We start from the raw sequence: 21,090 nt of genomic DNA on the forward strand, positions 1-21,090 counted from the left end.
AGAATATCAGCTTTGTGAGGATCAAAACCTTGTCAGCTTTTTCCATTACTGTACATCCTGCACTTAGCACAGTGCCTGGAGTATAGAAAGTAGTCAGTAAATGTCTCTTGAATAACTGAATACCTCCCTTCATTGAGTACTTACTATATGCTAGGTTGCTAAGCTCTTTCTATACTTGAGTTCATTTATTCCTTACAGTAGTTCTATGTGTCATTACTCCCATTTTAAAGATGACTTTGACTCAAGTTCAAAGAAAGGAAGTCTCTTGCCTAAGGTTACATATCAAGTATATGGCAGAGTTGAGTTTAAAACCAAAGCCCTAGCTCTTACCACAATCCTATACTACCTTCCCTAATTTTAAGGGGGGAAATCTAACTCTTAAATGCAATACATACAATCTAGTGCTATCTACCTGTTCAGTTTCATCAGTCATTGCCCCTTACATTCTAGAAATACTAAGCTCTGTTTCCCTGAACATTTTGCTCCTTGAAACTTCAATGCCTTTGCAGATGTGGTTCCCTCTTCCCCAAGCTTTCTCCTGCCCTTCATTTTTAGAAAAAAAAAGTTTCTATAGTCTATTCACAGAAAGGGGTCCTCTTCTGGGACATCTGATATCTTGATATCTTCTAAAGACTTGATGTAAGCAACTGCCTTTTTTTCTTATTCACATCACCTTTCACTTTCTTCCTTTCCCTAGGGAGACCACAGTCAGAGAGGCTTGGCTTTACAACTCACCCACACAGGTCCTCCCATCCGGGGCCAGCTGGAGGCCAGGAGAGGGGCACTGGCACCGTATCTGTCCTTTGACAACATCACAGCCATACTGACAGTTTGCCATGGAGCACGTCAGGCCACCTGAAATGAGTATGACTGGCTGACTCAGAGAACAAACTCTACAACTGAAATCACTACGCTCTTAACCTGTCCTGAAATCAGCGACACTGACTCAACAATGAAGACAAAAAAAGGCCTCAATTATTCAACAGGGACCGAACGACTGTCTTCCTCCACGGATCAGGAGGATTACGAAGTGACCCAGCTCTGTTGTCATCTGGGGAAGGCCTCTAATGCATTTGAGGAATTCCAAGACAAATGTAAAGCTTAATCTCTTATAGGTTATCTGTAAATTTTCCCAGTGGCCAAAAACAGTGGAAAATTGAGGTTATTTCCCCCAGATTATTCATGCTAAGTGCTGGTCTCAAGTGAAGCATCCACATAATTGTGTCAAGCTCCCATTAAATTTCTGTTGGGACAGCAGATTTCCCACTGAGTTGGGCAATGCTAGAGGAATTGAGCATCCCTGTCACATGTGATTTAACATGAACCCACTTCATTCCAAAATGTCTCATGCTAAGTAGGCCATGCTAAAGAAAATTAGCTAACCTTTTTTATTTTATAAAACACAACTCAGAGAGAGATAGTGGATGACTGACTGACTGATAATTAGCTAATTTATCTGATAATTCAGTAAAAATAAAAATCAAATCACCGATTGTTGGATATCCTATACACACAACTTCAATTCAATGTTCAGCCTGCAGAGAATTTGATGGCACCATCCATCTTATAACACATCCAAATGATAGTAGTAAATCTACTTTTATGTTACTGAAATCATTCATTATTTTTTCATTTGAAGTGGATATTAATAAAAGGGATATAACTTAATCCTTAGACTATGACACTGAGATGTAAAATGAAGTGAGAAGGTATTTGTGAGCTGTTTATAACCGAACAACAGGCTTGATGAATTCTCTACCAGCAAATAGTTTAAAGCTCATCTTTATGGGCAGCACCATGGTCCTAAAAGAATCACTGATGCTCCCCTTCTAGCTGGAATAGCTCTAGGCCCAGAGTGACAAAAGGGAAAAACATGTTGGGAAAAACATAAGAAAATACACTTAGTTTTATTCTTCTTCTTCTAAAACCGTTTCCAAATCAATGTAATGCTGGCACCCAGGATAAAAGAATTCTAGCCATCTAAAAGGGGCAACCCTTCTTCTGATGTTCAATTGCTTAGGGACACATACAAACACACACTCCCATCCTGTCTGGGCGGCCACCTTCATTCTCACACCACCAGAGCACCACATGAAGGAAGTCAAGCCCACAGCACTTGTAAAACAATTAAGATTCTTGACATACTTGAGCAGGACCCATCCGGCATCAGCATGTACCCGTTGAGGCAGTAGCACTTGTAGCTGCCGTAAGTGTTCATACACCTGTGCTTGCAGGGTCGCGGCTTCAGGCCACACTCATTCAGATCTGAAAAGAGTGGAAGTTGAAGCAGAAAAATCACACAATGTCCGCACAAATGTAAACCATTTGAAATACTTCTCTATATTGAAAAAATGAAGACGAAAAGTGGGTCAAGCTATGGTAACCGGTTATTTACATAAGATGGAGCCTGTTCACACTGTCTTAATTTTAAGACTGGCTACACTAGGGGCAACCAAGTTTCCTACAAGAAGTGACTGAAAACCTTATAACAATGAAGAGGCCATGTGAGCTCCTGGAGCTTACGTTATATAGGACATGTAATTCCGTCCTCCGGAGTATACTGTGCCTACCGCATTGTCCCTAGAAAGAGCAGCATACTGACTCCTCGTAGTGCTCTGTCATCTATCTGACTTCAATATCCTCAAAATAGCTGGGTTCTACTCCTAGAGTCACTCTTGACCACACGTTCTTCCTCTATCGACTTATTCCCCTCTTTGTTTAAAGAAGATATGAGAAAATAGCCTGATTCTAACAGCAGACTGCTTTGAACTTCCCAAAAGAAAGCTCCATCTCCAGAGGCGAAGAGCTACATGAATGAGAGTGATGACAATCGTAGTTTTCCTTGTTCAGTCTTATAGATTATATACTGATCTTAGGTTAAAGAAGGAACTTCTGCTTCCTACTTTAGTAATGTACTCAAAATCACAAAATAAACTTTAAAAAAAACACAACCCTCCCGTATGTTTTCATTCATTTGGTAGTTAAGAGGAGCATATGGAAATACTAATGAATAATACATAATGGACTATCATTATGTATTTTAGGATTATTGGTTTAAATACCAATATGAAATTAATTAATAAACTGCACATTAGAATTTTCCAACCCAGTTGAACACTGCCTCAAGTGAACATAAAGCTCATAATGACATATAAACACTGCAATAGTAGTGCCCAAAATGTAGATTTCATTAAAAAGAAATATGACCACATGTTCATTTGGAACTGCCAGTATAATATAATGACCTATTAACCTAAGTTATCAAAGCAGAAATCTAGTTGCAAGTTTAATCTAATATAAATCTGACCTGCTGTTTATTAAAAATCTATATATTTCACTTAACTAAACCACCAACTTACATTGCTTTTTAAAACCTGCAAATTATCGCACCTAAATTTTTTTTATATAATTTACTGACTTTCCAACGGGGTCTTTTTTTCTAACTTTCACACACCTGTTAGCAGGTCCCCAGCTGGGTGAAGCCTGGTAAGATTAAATAATAGGCAGTTGTCACTCCCCAGGCTTTATTCAATTTTATACTTTATTGCATCTTGCCCAGTTAAGGCTGTACAAAACAGAATTGTATTTTAGGATAGTTCAAAAAAAGTTTTCCTCAAAGAAGATGCTTTGCAGATTGTAATATCATCAAAAATGTGACTTCTCCCTCTATTAGAGTGAAAATTTTAAATTAACAATGAAAGTAAAAGAAATTCATTCCACTTCTCATATTCTTCTACTTTGTATGTCAATATTTATTAAAAATTAAAGCTAGAAAATCTTTCCTCATATTCTCGGAGTTGATTTTTATTCCTCATATGTCCCTACAGATTCACACCTGGCTTTGATAAATCCCTGACTGATATTATAGAAGGTAGTATTTAAATCTGAGTACATTGCCAGACAAAGGCTTTGTGTTTTAAGTATTTTTCTGCACTAAACATAAAGAAAATGGTACAGTACAACAAGATAACAGAGTTGGGCCAAATTCCATATCTCAAGGGAAGGATATTTGTGGATTAAGTAAAAAATATAAATTAAAAACCCTTAGGTTTATTGTTAAAGAGACACAGAAACTTCTGTGGGTTTCCTGATGGGAACCGGTCAGGTATTTATAGCTCCAGGCAGCTTATGTGCACAGAGTATTTATGCTGATGGAGATTTCTACAGACACTGTCTCTGGACTAAAGCTGAGGCCCCGCTGAGGCAACCGCTGTCTTGGTCAATAAAGGGCTCTGTAGCATTGCTCTGCGGGACTCCACGATTCAGACTGGGGAAGCTGGTGCTCTTCAACCCCAATCGATCCTTCCCTCCCCGTGAGAAAAAGTACTTTGGGGTTAAGAATCACGAAATTGAAAGAAAATGAAACATCGGTAAGGTGTCCTAATTCCAAAAGAACCTGGGAATCACTCTGAAACAATATGCAACAAGGGAACATGCATCGTTCAATGGTGTGTGTAGAGACATCGGTTGACTATTTCACTGTTGTTAAATTGACATGTAAATATCCAAATATGTTGGGAGCAATCTGAGAAAGCCTGCTCTGCCGGCCGCTGCGGGAGCGGCTGGCTCTCCATGCCAGGTCCCAGGTGTTGAAGTTCACAGTGACTGCCCTTATTCTCCCACCTGCCACAGGCACCTGTCTGCTCAAAACTTCATAAGAGCCACTGCAAAAATGATGAAATAGGGTTCCAGCATAATCCATACTTATCAATATTTACCAAATACCAGACTTTTGCTCAAGCAGGGAGCTTCTAAAGATCAAAAGCATCCAATATCCTGGGGATGAACTTCTTTTTCCCCAATTTTTTGTCAGGTTTCCATCCTTGATTATTATATCTTATTTTCTTAGTGACCTGTTGCCTTAGAAAACTGAGTTAATATAGGCTGCTTCCAAAAATCTCTTAGAATACAGAACTGGTAATGCTTATGTTCCTATCAAATTAAGTCAGAAATTCAAAAATGACACTTTCAACTTATAGTAAATGCTCCTATAATAATAAGTGGAACAATATATATATAACATAAAAGTCTGCGTGATTACACTTTATAAATCTTAAAAGTTGATAAAGAAACCTAGGGAAAAAATCTTCAGTGTGTTTATTTTAAATTTATTTTAATCTTGCTCTTTCTCTAGGAGTTTAAAATGTTATAAATTAAGAGGGAAATATTTAATTAAAAAAATAATGAATTCTACCATGGACTTATCACACAAAGAACAGAACTTTACAAGTAAACCATTTACATTCAAATGATTTAATTATTAAATGTGCAATTCTTAAAGAGCATCTATAAGTCAGGAGTATACTTAAGCAGGTTGGTGGATTCAGGAGCTTGAGGGAGGGGGACAGGGAGAAAGGAGCTGGTCTAGAACAAAAATGCAAGCTGCATAGCATTATAATTATACTTCAGGGAAAAATAGAATAGAAATTTTATTAGCATGCAGACGCTGGAAAGTAGCTTGAAAATCTCCAAGAGATTCACTACATCAGACAACCCAATAGGGATTTTTTAAGGGAAAATAATTATTTGTTTAATGCACTTGCACTTTTTTTCCCTTTGAGACTTAAACTGGGCAATGACTCAAAAGTCTAAGCTTTTACATTTTATCTGACTAAAGTGGAGGTCAGAGGGAAACAGATGTCAATATGTCAATGGCCATCACTTTTAAACTTTGAAGATAGCAGTGACACAGTGACTGCGATTAACCCCATGGCCCTGATTCTTTGTGCAGAAGATGTACACGCCCATCAAGTCCCCCATCAGCAGAGAGAGAGAAATTTCTAATTTTTATGATTTTAATTCAGGCATTCTATGTTCCTCAATCTATCAGTGGGTGAGGGGTAACTTTTTTTAGGAGAACTGTAGAGGCATGCAGCCAACTAACCTTCTTACGAAACTTTCCAACGTTATGAAGACACTAATATTTGGGGTGTTTCCATTCTCACAGCAGCCCTGCAGGTAAACAGGGCAGGAATTACTCTCCTCCTATCACTAACTGTTTTGCTAACACCCAGACACATGACATGACTTGCTCCTTACGGGCTGTGCTAGAAACAGAACTTAGGCTTTCTAATATTAGAAAATATACACGAAATGAAGGAAGCTAATGTATGTTTCATTTCTGGTAACCTAACACACTACACCCTAAGGATGGTGGTGAAGAGGGCTTGCTCACTTCTAAAACCTACTTAGCAAAAGCCATCAAAACCCCAAGCTCAGTTGCTCTGATATTCCTGACTTCATCTACGTACAAAAACAAAAGTGATTTTGTTATGTGATTTTCAGAAAACACTTTGAAGCCCAGAAAAGAAGAGGAGCAACGACACTTGCTGCAGTGAGAGGACAGCAGAGGCTCCAGACAGCAGAGCACAGAGAGTCTGCGGCAGGCGCCGGCCCCGCTGCCTGCGTCACATGCTCAGTGCTGAGGCTGGGCGCTCTGGGGCGCGTCTTCGGAACAGGTGCAAGAGGTGACACACCGCGGGAAGCCGTGCAGGTAGGAGGAGCAGACCCCCCGAGACAATGCACGCTCACCCCTTGAAGGTAAACTGGTGGCTTGCTGATCCAGGGGTTGGAAAAGAGGCTGCTCACTGCCTTGGTCAAGAGGAGTTGGGTAGGAGTGCTCGTCTTCACACCAGGAAGAAGGTAATAAGAGTCAACTTTGAACTGATGTCATTTTTAGCCCTAAAAATCTTTATAAGTATATATTAAACAATTACATCAAGTTGGTGGAGTTCAAAAAGAATACTTTACCAAAGTTAGTTTCTAGTTTTTCCAGTTTCTCTCTCTTTTTTTTAAATTTTTACTTTCCTGAAAATTTGTCACCGCCATCTTTCTTCCCAAGAATACACACACACACAGTACAAGTTAATCCGTCATTCTCATACAGATTTAATGGGGGAGGGGGGAAACAGTAAAAAAGAGATAGTTATTTTTAAAAAAACATGATTTTAATCAACAATGAGAGAAAACTAAAAGAACAAATAAACAATGATGATACAAATATTGATTATAATCAACCTGCTGTGTGTCAAGATCCTGAAGTCTTAAATGACCAACTTATGACTTTTTCTTACTATGTTGCACAATAGTTTAAAATACTCCGAAATTACACACAAAGTTATGATTTACATAAAGACTTTATTTAAAAAGATAGCATGATCAATGTTTTCACTCAAATATAAAAACTTATGTCACATTTAGGTCACATTTAATTAGAATATCCATAAGAAGTTTTCTGCAAAAAAATTAAAACAAAATAAAGTAACTGTTCCCATGGTTAGCTTACTAAAAATATTGTGAGATGGGTGAGATTCAAAAGTAGAGAGTCAAAAAGTCACTCATATCCTATTTCAAGACAATTACATTGGTAATAGTCAGTTAAACTTCCAAATTAAATGAGCACTGGTGTCTGTGTTAAAATCACACAACCTTCAAAAAAGTAAGGCTCTAAGAAATTACCTCGATATTAGGGTTAATACATATAGGCTGTTGTGCTGAGAAAAGCAATCAACTCTGAGAATTAACTAGTCCACCAATGTTTACTGTCTGATTATGTGCTACAAGACACTAATTCTTTTCTCGGGATAAGGAATTCAACATATGACACATGAACCATGTCAAAACATTAGTAACTGATGTTTATAAATTGTTTCTTCTGTACTCGTTATAAAGCCCACTATGAATTCAAAAGAATATCTTTCCTTAAAAAACTGCAATGACATGATATATTCCATGCTAAAAATAATTCCCTAGTGGGAAAGTTATAAAAATATTATTATCTCTAATAGTATCCTTTCTTGGCTGAGGTGGAAAGGGGATTTGTATGGGTACATAGAGACTCAAGGAGGGGGGAAATATGCAAGAATAAAATTGCCAGAGAAAGTAAGATGGAAAAAAAAATCTTGCCAGAGTTCTGGTTAGAATTTCACCTACTGTGAAAGATACCACATACCTTATAGAATATGACAATGATCAGTCCAAGCCTATGGTTTTATATGTGATCCGACTATAGCAATCCAGGAAATGACTGGAGGGGGAGCAAGTCACCAGGAGCAGATTATACTAATCTTGCGACAGGCTATTAAATGAAGCCAGTTCCAAAGTGGGCCTGCCCCGCTATCTGGCTGCTCCCCAGGCCGCGCCAACAGCGCTCAAGTGCTTGTCATTTACTCCTGCTGTCCATGCAGCCAAGCAAGCTCCCAGGGAATGACTTCTTAAAGTACACAATTTGCAACAAACTTTTTATGCAGATCCATGCCTTATACCCAAACCAACTTTTAATCAAAAGCTAATATCTAGTTCTGTGAAATTATTTCAAGGTACCTCTTCTTGACATGTCTCTCCTCAAGAAAAAAAAGAAACTTATTTAATTTCCTTTATGTTTTCCACTTTATTAAAATGTATGGTCCAGATCAAAAGTCTATGCTACTTTGTTATGGAGACATAGAGCAGGTTTAAACCATTTGCTCTATCAGCGTTTCTGGGGGTCCCTCGACAGCTCTCCGAGTTACCCCGCTCACTCAGGGCAGCTTCTCACAGGGCTCGTAGTCCACAAGGTAAAGGCTAAGGTACCAGACACCTCCATGGGAGTGTTTCAAGTTCCTACAGCTTTCAGGACCAAGAACTCTTGTATGAAACAGTCACTCACTTAATAAATATTTACTGTACACTAATCCTGTGCAAGTCATTTTAATAATAGTTTTCAGGAACCCAGAAATTGGAGAGACAATACAAAGGGTTCCTGTTCTCAAAGGGCATACTTCTTTCCATCAGGAACTTGCCTAATTGCTGTTTTGGTAAGGAAGGCCACAAGAAAGATGAATGAAACACATTCATCTTCACTGTAAGCTGGAGCTTTCTATTCAAGATTGGATTTGAAATGACATTTTCAATGTCAGCACAGTTTTTGCAGGTGTAAAATCCCATTTTGCTACTAATAGAATCCTTTTCCCCCTAAGGAACAGAGTTTTGGGAGGCAAGATTTCAACTCCATATATTTCAATTTTTCTCTAGAATTACTGAAAAAACAAACAAACATCCAACTGGTTTTTCTAAAAACAAGTGCATGGTGAACTCTTTATTCTGATAATAAGTACATGGTAAACTGGTTTTCTGAAAATAAGAGATACTCAGAGATGAATCCTTGTTCCAATAATAGCTTGAGAGTCTTCTGAAGCATATTAAAGTTGATGATGCTCTGCAAATTAATTTAAATGCATTTTCTCTGCAATCTCAATGGCAGCTATTTGGGATAATCTTCTTTGTATAAATTCCTGGCATCAGGACAAGAAGTTTTATGATGTGGACATATTAATGACATCTCTGATGGTTTGTGTTCATCACTTTTAAAGAAGAAGCATGCTGGGACTCTAAGATGAACACTAATAACTCAATAATTAAAACCAAACATGCTGCTACTTGAGAAAGACAGAAGAAGGAAAACCAAATGGATTTTTAAAAGAGTCAACTGAGGTAATAAGAACCCCATTTATTTAAAAAATACTACCCAGGCATGTCAGGTAAATTCCAAGTTAAAAAAACATTATCTGAAAAGAAGCATTGAAAAAACTTGGCTACCAATCAAGTAGCAGATAATCTAGAAGACTCTAGAATAACAGCTTGTCCTACCATTGGACATGTCACATTTTACTAGCATGGATTTCATCCAGCAGTGCAGAAACAATTAGCTGTACCTTCAAACACCAGTGTTCGGGATGTTGTGAAAACTACGTCGACAAACACGAGTTTATAGGCACACCTCAAGGAGTATCAGATACTGAAGAACAACAGTGCTTCAACAATATAATTTCTTTATCAGGTGAGGTCAAGTTCATAGCTTTGAGAAGGTTAGACCCCTACATGATTGTTTCATTTGACATTTAAAATGACAGGGAGTATTGCTTTAAGTAGTAAGTTAAAAACTGACTATTTTGCCGAAACCGGTTTGGCTCGGTGGATAGAGCGTCGGCCTGCGGACTGAAAGGTCCCAGGTTCGATTCCGGTCAGGGGCATGTACCTGGGTTGCGGGCACATCCCCAGTAGGAGATGTGCAGGAGGCAGCTGATCGATGTTTCTCTCTCATCAATGTTTCTAACTCTCTATTTCTCTCCCTTCCTCTCTGTAGAAAATCAATAAAATATATTTTTTTAAAAAACTGACTATTTTATCCTTGTATCTTTCTAATGAATTCTAACCATACATTTTCTTTACTCCTGGGGTTTTTTTTGTTTGTTTTGTGTGTGTGTGTGTGTGTGTGTGTGTGTGTGTGTGTGTTTTTTCTCCTAATGGTAGAAAGTTTTTGGTTAAAAAGGCAAGCCTTGTCAGACTTGTGAGCATGAACCAGAGGGTCACATTTCCAATATGTTCTTCATCCACAACTAAATTGGTAAAAAGAACATGAATTCTATAGCCAATAGCTCTAAGTTGATATAGTAGGTCATTTACTACCTAATTCTATGAACTTGGACAAGACACTTAATATCCCTTCAACTAAACAATGAATATGTTATTTCTAATAACTTGATTATAATAAATACTCTGCCTCCTGATGTTGTTGCAATAATGAAAATATATGTAAAATACCTGGTGTGCTCTTAGTGCTAAATCAATGTTTGCTTTTATAAGTAACTGATGCCAATTAAAAGTAACTTGCTAAGTCCATCAATATCTTTATTTCTCAGAAAATACAAGCTTGTCAACAGTTAAAGGGAATTTAATCACAACATAGAAGGGCTCAAAGTTTGAAGGGACCTCAGAATTTCAAATCAAGCTTCCTACCCGACTGTGAGTATGAAGGTCTTTTCACCAAATTGGGTCCAAGGAGCCTAATAAGACTTCTCCACTGGTTAGTGGCAGAACAAGGAGCAGCAGAAGGTAAGGCTTCTAACATTACTGATATTGCAATTCTCTCTTTCAAAATGCATTTTAATTATCAGCAGTGAATGAGAAGATGAAATTCTTTTCATTGTCCTTCGATGAAATGAATTCTAAAAGATTTACCATTATTATATTTCTATCTTTCAATAAATGCAGCTCAAATATGCAGAATAATCGTCATGGAAAAGGGGCCCGGCATGAGAACTTAACATTTTTATATCAGGCAGGAGTAGAGGGAGCTCATGATTGTTCACCGTGTCACACTCTCCCTACCTTGATTGCAGGTTTTGCCGGCATATCCAGGATGACACTTGCACTTGTTTGGTCCAATACATTCACCGTGTTTGCACTGTGGTTGGCACACAGCTGTGAAAAGAGAATATCATGCATTATTTCTAGATCAGCAGAACATCAACCATATAGTATCTACATCACGTACTAGCTTAGTAATAAAAAAAAAAACCAACAACTTAGAACATATAAAAAGTAGCAGAAATATACAAAATCACTGTGTTCTGGATTGGTAAGCACTGTCTAAACTATACATTAACACACCTGTGTTATAGTCATGTGTGTGCGTGTGTGTATCACTTTGGGCTGAAAAATTGGCTGAACTTGAGGTCATTACTCAATAGTCAGAAAAATATGTAAGACTATGCATAAACACAACTGGTGTTTGTTAATAGTGTTAACTTTGTAATAACCTGTACTCATAACTTCAAACTCATTCTCTCAAATACACTGAAGTCCGTCCAGTGTGGCTCAGAGGTTGAGTGTCAACCCATGAACCATGAACCAGGAGGTCTCGGTTCCATTTGGTAAGGGCACATACCCGGATTGCAGGCTAAATCCCCAGTAGGGGGTGTGCAGGAGGAAGCGGATTAATGGTTCTCTCTCATCATTAATGTTTCTATCCCTTTCTCACTCTCCCTTCTTCTCTCTGAAATATATTTTTTTAAAATACATTTCAAAAAGTTGTTCTTAATCCAAAGATATTGTTTAACTACAGATAAATTGTTTGAAGTCCAGATAAATTTCCAATTAAATAATAAAATACTATTTTATTGGAAACAGTATTCCTAAGTATAAAATGGTTCAAAATAAACATTGCAACTCAATCTTTTTTGGTATTTCAATTTAAGAATACCTCTGTCATGTTGCTTTTTCTTAACCTTAGGTGGGTTGCAATTGCTCATCAATCTAAAATGGCTTTTCTATAGCCTATCACAGCAAATAAAAATATCTATTTTTCATTTACTATCTTCTATCAACTGAGTCTGTCTTTCCTCAAGACCCAAAAATGCTACAAAATCATCATTTAAATTTTTCACAGTCTTTGATTCCTGCCAAGATAATGCTTAGAATTTTTTCTGTTTACTCTCTATCAGTGATTCTCAGCTGCGGCCATTTCTCCCCCCATGGGACAACTGGCATAAATGGAGACATTTTGGTTGTCACACTAGGGAGAGTGTGCTCCTGGCATCTAGCGGGTACTGTTAAACATCTTACAATGGTCAGAGAGCCCCTTCCCCCTAAGCCCCCCAAAATAAACAAACAAACAAACAAATTATTCAGCTGAAACTGTGATGTTGCCAGACTGAAAATCCTTGCTCTGTACCAAATATGTGCATGGGGCTATGCCAGATACTAGAACAGAGAGAAAACATTGTATAGCGTGGTCACTGGTGTCAAAGAGCTTATAGTCTAGAACAGTGGCTCTCAACCTTCCTAATGCCGCGACCCTTTAATACAGTTCCTCATGTTGTGGTGACCCCCAACCATAAAATTATTTTCGTTGCTACTTCATAACTGTAATTTTGCTACTGTTATGAACCGTAATGTAAATATCTGATATGCTATGTGTTTTCCAATGGTCGCAACCCACAGGTTGAAAACCGCTGGTCTAGATGAAGGGACAAAACAAGCATTTTTCAATGCTTTAATTTAAAGCAACATTTACTTATGAACAAAATAGGTGACACATACAAAATTTGTAAAGAAATCACACAAGCATATCCATATAGATATGTACAGAAAGCCTTGTAGAAGAGGCTTGAGTTGGATCTTGAAGCTTGGATAGAAAGAAGAGGGAGAATACTACCCAAGGAGAATTGTGCAACAAAATAGGGGACACTAAGGAGGCTTGGCAAGACAAAAATGTGTGTGTGTGTGGGGAGGGGTTGGGGGGGGTGAGAAATGCTGGTAGAAGAGTGAGAAGTAGGCAATCATGGGTGAGCGGTATCAGATGATGACGTTCCCTCAATTTCAGACAGAGGAACATACACTTTATCTATAGAAAATGCAAAGTTGAACACCGTCAGTAAAGTTAACAGATAAAAATCAACACTCTGGGAATATTAGCCTGGCGATAATATGTAGAAAGGACTGGAAAAAGTCCAGTTGACATGAGGAAGGAATGATTTGTTTTTGAGACAGGAAAAGACGGGCTTCAGTAACCAGAGTGAAGAGCTGACAAGTCGTAAAAACCAGAGGGAATGGGGTCAGCAGTGACCCTGAGTTCTCAAGTCCCCGACACCTGCTCCTTCCCCTATTGGCCCCGGCTGTTCTCTATTCTGGGATATGCTCCCAGTTTCTGGCAATTCTCGAACATCATTTCCTTTAAAGCTCTATTATTCCTGTGAAACTGATGTGAAGGTTATTTTTGGTGTTTTCTACACTTCCTGACTCACCCTCCCTAACCCTCCCCTCACCTGGATTCCATAGGCCTATTTGCCAATTTTACTCCCCGGTTTTTTCTGCCTACTTGTCACTCCAACAGGACCCAGTACCACTAATGAGCCTTAGACAGTGCTGCTCAGTAGGTATTTAATTTGAAAGCTTGCAGAAGTAAAGAAGGAGAAAAGTGGACAGTATACATGGTAGGGAAATGTGCTTGTTTAAAATCTGATGTTAGACATGGCATGAAATTCAAAGAGAAGCCATTTTTTTTTCAGAACTGTAAAAATAAATGATCTAGGAGTGCCTTCCAATATAATATTTCAGTCAAGTGTACACCTGATAGATGGTTTAGATGCAGTTTTCAAAACAAGTCCCACAATAAGCCATTTTTTAATGTAACTTTTAAGTCCCATCACCAAGAAATGCAAGTTGAAAAGAACTTTTTTTAAACTAAAAAAAAAGATTTTCCATAAATCTTAACAATTATATAGAGAAACAACCTGCATAAATCAGGTATCTGTGAGGCACCCAGATTGCTATATTAAAAAACAAAAGAGTAAAGATCTCAAAAGCAGTAAATGTAAGTCAAGGTAATCACCTCTCAAAATAAAAGGAATTTGAAAACATCTCTAAAAACATGAAAATGTAGTTTAGAAAGTACCACTTAAAAACATGAAAAAGTGTATTTGCAAGAGGACACTTTATGAAATAATTCCTCCTGAGGCCCCAGGCCCACTGCCTTTTGACCCCCTGACCAGCCTGATGACTATCCATTTATAGTGCTTTCAGGCACTTCACAGGAACAAACGTTTCTATTGTCCCCCTCCCTCTCCTTGTTTGTTCTCCGTGGAGTGCCCTAATCTTGGGCACATCAAATGCACACATTCCTGGAGGCCAAGGATGTTCATGTTTCCTACATGTGTAGGGAGTCAGTATTTTCAAACTGCTGTTTGCACGTCTATCCAACAGACTATGCACCAAAGTAACCAATGACCTATTTATTAGTCAACAGCTATTAAATGGGATAGGGTAGTCAAAGCTGATATAACCATTTTGTCCTCTTACAAAAAGAAAGTGCTCTTTAAAATGCTGTGTAAAAGTCCTTTCTCCTATTACCTTCCTGGCATGAGTCTGCAATGGGATTCAATAAATACGTATTCAACATTTGTTATATCTAATGTAGTCTACTAGCCAAGTGTGGATGAAATGAGAGTCACAGAGGATATAAAAAAATAACTATGAAACTGTGATACATTGGCCAAAACTTAACAAGAGCTGCGACAGAGAGGTGAGATAAAAGGGTGGGGGGGGGCAGATAATAACTGACTAGGTTCTGGAAAAGCCCCCTGCAGGATATGCAATCTGAGCCATGCCTTAGAGGTAACTAAGAGGCAGAGACACTAGGAAGGGGGACGGAGCCTTTGAGAACAGGAGTAGAGTACTGGGGAAGGACAATGAAGAAGGTTCTAGAGAGCTAAGGGAAGCTGTCACGTGAAGCTGTCACATGAAGTGCTTATAACAGCAGATGGGAACAAAAGACAGGCTAGGCAGATCATGAAAGGCAGAAACTGCCCAGTGCTTACAAACATGTGTTTCCTTCTTCTTTAAAACAGACTAGCTTGCCCTGACCGGTTTGGCTCAGTGGATAGAGCATCAGCCTGCGGCCTGAGGCTCCCAGGTTTGATTCCAGTCAAGGACATGTACCTTGGTTGCGGACACATCCCCAGTAGGGAGTGTGCAGGAGGCAGCTGATCAATGTTTCTCTCTCATTGATGTTTCTAACTCTCTATTCCTCTCCCTTCCTCTCTGTAAAAAAAAAAAAATCAATAAAATATATTTTAAAACAACAACAAAAAAACCCACAAAAAACAAACTGGCTTTTTTTTTCCATGAGGGGATGAGTCCTCCATAGCGTGTATGAGTAGCCAAGCAACCAAATTCTGGCCAATTACATGTGAACAGAAGTTACAGGGAGGGGCGTTTGCAATGCCACCTAAAAAGGTCCTGACTAGTATGCCCCTCTGTCTTCTCGCCTGGAATACAGATTTCACAGTGAACTACAGAGGCCACTTTGTGACCACAAGGTAACCTTGAGAATGAAAAAGGGGGCGGAGCAAGATGTCATAACATTAACGCTAAATTGCCATCCGAGCCATCTGGGGACTGTGCTTTGTGTCACTGTATTTGTACTTGCAGCCAAATACAGTTCCTAGCTGACCATCCTTGAGCACAAGCTGTGGAATCTGGACTTAATGTCCTCGTTATCAAGTTGGCACATATTTTCTCTGGACACACACACACTGCACAGAAATGAGCCGGTCCTAGTAAAGCAAGATAATTTGTCAAATTTATTTCATATATAATGCCGTAAAATTATAGAAGTATCTAAAACACGTCACTTCTGTATCTAAAGAATCAGACTAGAAAATACATATCCATAATGACACTGGAGGAAAATAATTCCCAGCTTCTGTGCAAACTGGTCCACCCTTTGAGAACCGACTGCACTGTAATGTGAGCTCGCAGTATCTGGCCAGCACACACCAACCTTTACAACCTGCAGTGGATTGCAGGCCAGGAAAAAAAAAAAAATGTGATCCTTCCTCGTGGTCCATTTTGGAGTGTTCTAAAAACATCAGAAATAGATAATACATTTGATTTGGAGGAAAGACCATATCTGTTGTTGCTACAAGTTCATCAGAAAATGCAGCATTGCTTCTCTGACCTACACATTGACCAGGGACATGAATTCTGGGCCATATTTGACGGTCCACTGTTCTCTGGCCTCCACATATGGTTTAGCAGCTCAGTAATACAAATTAGGTGAAGACCACAGATAGTCAATGAATGACAGATTTTTTTTAACCCCAAACTGAATGCCAGGAGTAAGCTGAAATGGGAAAATAATATTCAAAATTTACTTTTTAACATTCCTGCAGTATAATCTCCAACTCATTACTTTAACTAGAGGAAAAAAAAAACAAGTCTCAACTGGCAAAGCAAACACAGCTCTTTTATTGTCTGTCACATGTCCAAGCCGCTTTGGTTTGCAATCTAATAAAATTTTACACTTAAAAATTCATCCTAATGGATGTAACTGAGGTTCTGAGAGTTGGACAAGGTTTTCTGATGCGGATATAAGAGGCGAGTTATCAAAGAAGTTAGGGGAAAATTAAGGTCCCGTGTCAGTTCTATAGACTATTTCTTAAGTAAACTAATCACACTGGGAGTCAAGTACCAACACTGAAAAAATAAGGACATGTTGAGATGCCCAAGCAGATGATGGCTCTGGAAAGCGACAAGGGAAAAGCCAACTCAACCTCAGATGTGGTTAGTAACTTGAGAAGGATTTCCTTAACGTGAATAAGATTGTCTCTCGAGTCCTAAGAATCATTTGTAATTTCTGCAATCTACATCATGTTGCTATTCATACACGGCACCACTAAAAGCAGAACAAAGAACCTTGCCCTCCAAGGCATGTAATTTAGAAACAAAGGTGACAGAGAAGTATGTAAGGGCAGGGGAGAAGAATGAATGGCTACAAAGGTGGGAGATTTCAGAGAGCTCTCATTACAGCTAACAAGTTTCAGAGAACTCAGATATGGAAAACTCATCTGAGGCACACAGGAGCATGCAATGAGAAGTATCTTTTTCAAAGAGCAATTGACCTTGTAAGAGAGAAAGTTGCTAAATGAAGCGTGAGACAACTCATTGCTGTATGAATGGGACTTGGAAGGAGTGGAGGCAGAATTTACAGGGCCCCATTAGAAAGGGCCTTGAGCCACCCTATACCACAGGTACACCAAAATTCCGAGGAAAGCCTCCTACAGAGTCTAAGATCTTCAGAGGAAAACAGCTCCCCAGCTTTCCAAATACCCTGTATGCCAGTGCTGAGTATCCTGCTTTCAAATCTAAACTGAAATTGAAGTGCCTCTGATGGTTATCACTATAAAATATTACCCATTAAATACTCTCATGAATACAGAACTCAAAACCACTTCATATGACTGATTAAATCTATCTTCACAATATCCATAGAAGGCAGGAGAGCGACATTATCCTCATTTACCAGCCGACAAGTGAAAACCCAGACGGTTACCTGACTTGCCCGATTTCAGTAAAAATTTCTTGTCCCAGATCCATGGGTTTATCTGCACCCACCTGTTCCGATAAAGGCCCCGAAGCCCAGCAATCTGAGTGCTTGGAAGGGAGGAGAGTGAGGTTGTAGTAAAACACTAAGCAAGGAAGGATGGGAGGAGTGGAGACTGTCAATGGTGATTAAAGGCATAAAGGTATTTAAGTTGCATTTCCAGGAAGGAAAAATTGCAGGTAAGGACATAATCTACAATTTAAGGACATTAAAGTAACCCTAATATTTCAACATAATCTCTTTACTCCCTTGCTTGTTTTGTCCCCCCCCCCCAAAAAAAATGAAGTATAGAATTTCTTATCTCTTCTGAAGTATCTTTACATCTATGATTTTATTTTTGCTGTCACATTTTATCTAACATTCTTTTCATTAAAAACAAACTATTTTTGGACTATAGTCAAATATTATTAAGTCAACTGATTGATAATTTGGTGCATGACATTAAAATAAATAGGTTTTCTGGTCAACATAATATTGTCTTCCAAGAGCCGTCTGACAATAACTTAGTTTTGTCTTTGGGAACATCCAAATCAGACACATTTCAACTCTCACTATTTTTTAAAATATATTTTTATTGATTTCAGAGAGGAAGGGAGAGGGAGAGAGATAGAAATATCAATGAGAGAGAATCATTGATCAGCTGGCTCCTGCATGCCCCACACTGGGGATCGTGCCCACAACCCAGGCATGTGCCCTGACTGAGAACTGAACCGTGACCTTCTTGTTCATAGGTCTATATTCAACCACCACTGAGCCACACCTGTCTGGCTCAACTCTTATTATTTAATGTTTAACTCCTGAAGTAGCCCAAAGAAAATAGGTTTCTGCACCTGTATTTCTGTATCTCAAACCAACTTTTAATTATCATAATTCAGTACTATCCCTTTCCACTGAAAAATCTCCTTCTGAAGTGTTGGCCTTTTCAGTTGACTTGGAATTTTAATTTTTCTTTCGGTTTCCACTGTGATATGAGTGGAATTCAGATGAATGCCAAATGAGACATTCGGAACACACAAGAAAATGTTATTGGAAGAGTGAAGTAGGTTTTTGTTTGCTTCTTTTAAGTTAGGTAACAGTAGCAATGAGCACACTTAGCACCCACATCTTTGTTTCTAAATCCTATTCACAGTGAAAGGAATCAGGACTGGGGCAGGGAGCCTGGAATATTTTGCTGGGATAAAAAGCAAGGACGTAACTCAAAGAATAAAGATGCAAAAAGGTCTGGCTTGGAGGTGTTTCCACTGGCCAAATCTGGGATAATTAGAGCGCCAAGAAGTATAGTAATTCATAACAATTAAATAAAAAAAGAATCCATGGGTCCAAAGTGATTCAAAAAGGACAGAGCTCCGCTTCACGGAAAGATGCCAGTGAACATGTAGAAGGAATAGTAACACAATTTCACAACCACCATTGAAATAATTACTTTGATCAAAAGTGAACCGTAGGTGCTAAAACTTTCACTGGTTGGAACTTTGTTGGAGAACAGGATGCTCAAACAGTTTCAATGTGTTATCTGCAGAAGACTTATAATAAAAAGAAGAAGGTGCCTTTCAGTTAAAAAATCTGGTAGACAGACCTTAATCATGTGACCAAACTTAACGTCCCTAACATGGAACAGACCAACATTATGCGCAATGGGAATGTCATAACATATGACCACCTCTGTAATACTCTTGCAAAAAAGGTTTCACCTGAATCGAATGACGAAGCAGCCAGAGAAAAATTTAAATTGTGAAACATTCTACTTGGGACTCATCAAAAGCGTCATTGTCAAGAAGAAGGAAAAAAGTGGTCTTACTGTTCTAAACTAAAGGAGACCAAAGGGAATGTAAAGTAAATACAGTGTAAGATCTCTGCTTGTCTCCTGACCAAAAAGAAAAAAATCATAAAACTAATTATTGGGACAACTGGGGAATCTAAAATATGGACTGTATGTTACATAATATTTGTGTGTCAATGTTACCTTTCTTAAGTGTGATAAGGATATTGTGATTTGTATGTAAATGTCCTTGTTCTCAGGGATGCATTTGAGGTATTTAAGCATGAAGTGCCATTTATGTCTGAAAGTTACTTTCAAATGATTCAGATGGAAGGAAGGAAGGAAGGAAGGAAGGAAGGAGGGAAGGAGGGATGGAAGGAAGGTTGGAGGGAGAGAAAGGGACGGAAGGAAGGAAGGATGGAAGGAAGGAAGGAAGGAAGGAAGGACAGACAGACATGGTTGGAAAGCTTGCCTTGCCTGTTAATAACTGTAGATAAAGAGTATAGGGGGCCCTGGCCAGGTAGTTCAGTCAGTTAGAGCATTGTCTTGATACACCAAGGTTGCAGGTTCAATTCCCCATCAGGGCACATCCAAGAATCAACCAATAAATGCATAAATAAGTGGAACAACAAGTCAATGTTTAATATAAAAATGAGACAAATTTATAAACACAAGTATGACAAAATGCATACCTTGACAAATGTTATTACTTGAGAGCTATTGTGCACTCGTCAGTGCTTTCTAGAGAAGGGGCCAAGAGCACAGATGCCCTCCACTTAGGAAATTTGTGTCCTATGCAGATCACCTGTCCTTTCTCTAAAATAGTCAACCTGAGTTAAACCAGGTGAAGTTGCCAGCACAGCTATTTTTTTCTTAAAGATTAGTGCATATTGGACTTACTCAGAGGTTTGTTGACAAGATTAAATGAAAAACATCCAAATAAACTACTTAGAACCATACCTGTCTCATACTAAGAGCTCAACAAAACGTCAGCTATAATGAGGATTATAAGGATGACTAAAAGGAAAAGCCACAGAAGTTAACGCACTATATTAAGAACTGAAGGTATACATATCAATAAGATACCTCATCCTCAACTAGGTAAGTCCAGTAAGGATAGACAAGAAGTAAGCACAGATATCTTAAAGGTGCATATAAAGGATACATTAGAGAAAGTGATCCATTACATAGATTTAAGAGAGTCAGAAAGGTTTTGGGGAAAAAACAATGCTAAACATTTCTTTCTCAGAAAAGCAAATTTACAAGATATCTAGTTTCACAATGAGAGAATTCATTAGGATATAATGAAACACATTAAAGTGTTCCTTTCCATTAAAAATTAACATATTTGTTTTAGCTTAGGAGATGATGCTCTAATTTGGGGCAGGTTTACTGGGCAATCATCGCAAAAGGCTAGAAAAATTCTAATGTGACCATTATGACTTCTTTCAGCAACCAAAATCTCTCTATGTTTAAAAGAGTTACTGGTACAATGAGCCGAGCCATATATTAACTACTTTTAAAAGGGAATCATTTTGTGACTGTGCATAGATTTATATGATGTGAAGCAATCGTCAGTTTGGTATACAGTGTGTGTTTGTTGTTGTTGTTAATCCTCACCCAAGGA

General features: G+C 38.4%; 1 protein-coding gene across 1 annotated transcript in view; it reads right to left on the bottom strand.

Moving 5' to 3' along the window:
• The window catches only part of NPNT (nephronectin), a gene marked incomplete at its 5' end in the record, with an annotated part of 85,304 nt that overhangs the window by 32,804 nt on the left and 31,410 nt on the right, over positions 1-21,090 (bottom strand). The window contains 3 exons of the mRNA XM_006778908.2: positions 736-855; positions 2,146-2,265; positions 11,149-11,241. Coding sequence (XP_006778971.1) covers positions 736-855; positions 2,146-2,265; positions 11,149-11,241 — 333 coding nt within the window. The remainder of the gene's footprint in view (positions 1-735; positions 856-2,145; positions 2,266-11,148; positions 11,242-21,090) is intronic.

This window comes from Myotis davidii, unplaced genomic scaffold (assembly GCF_000327345.1).
Source record: "Myotis davidii unplaced genomic scaffold, ASM32734v1 scaffold967, whole genome shotgun sequence".
NCBI classification, from domain to species: domain Eukaryota; kingdom Metazoa; phylum Chordata; class Mammalia; order Chiroptera; family Vespertilionidae; genus Myotis; species Myotis davidii.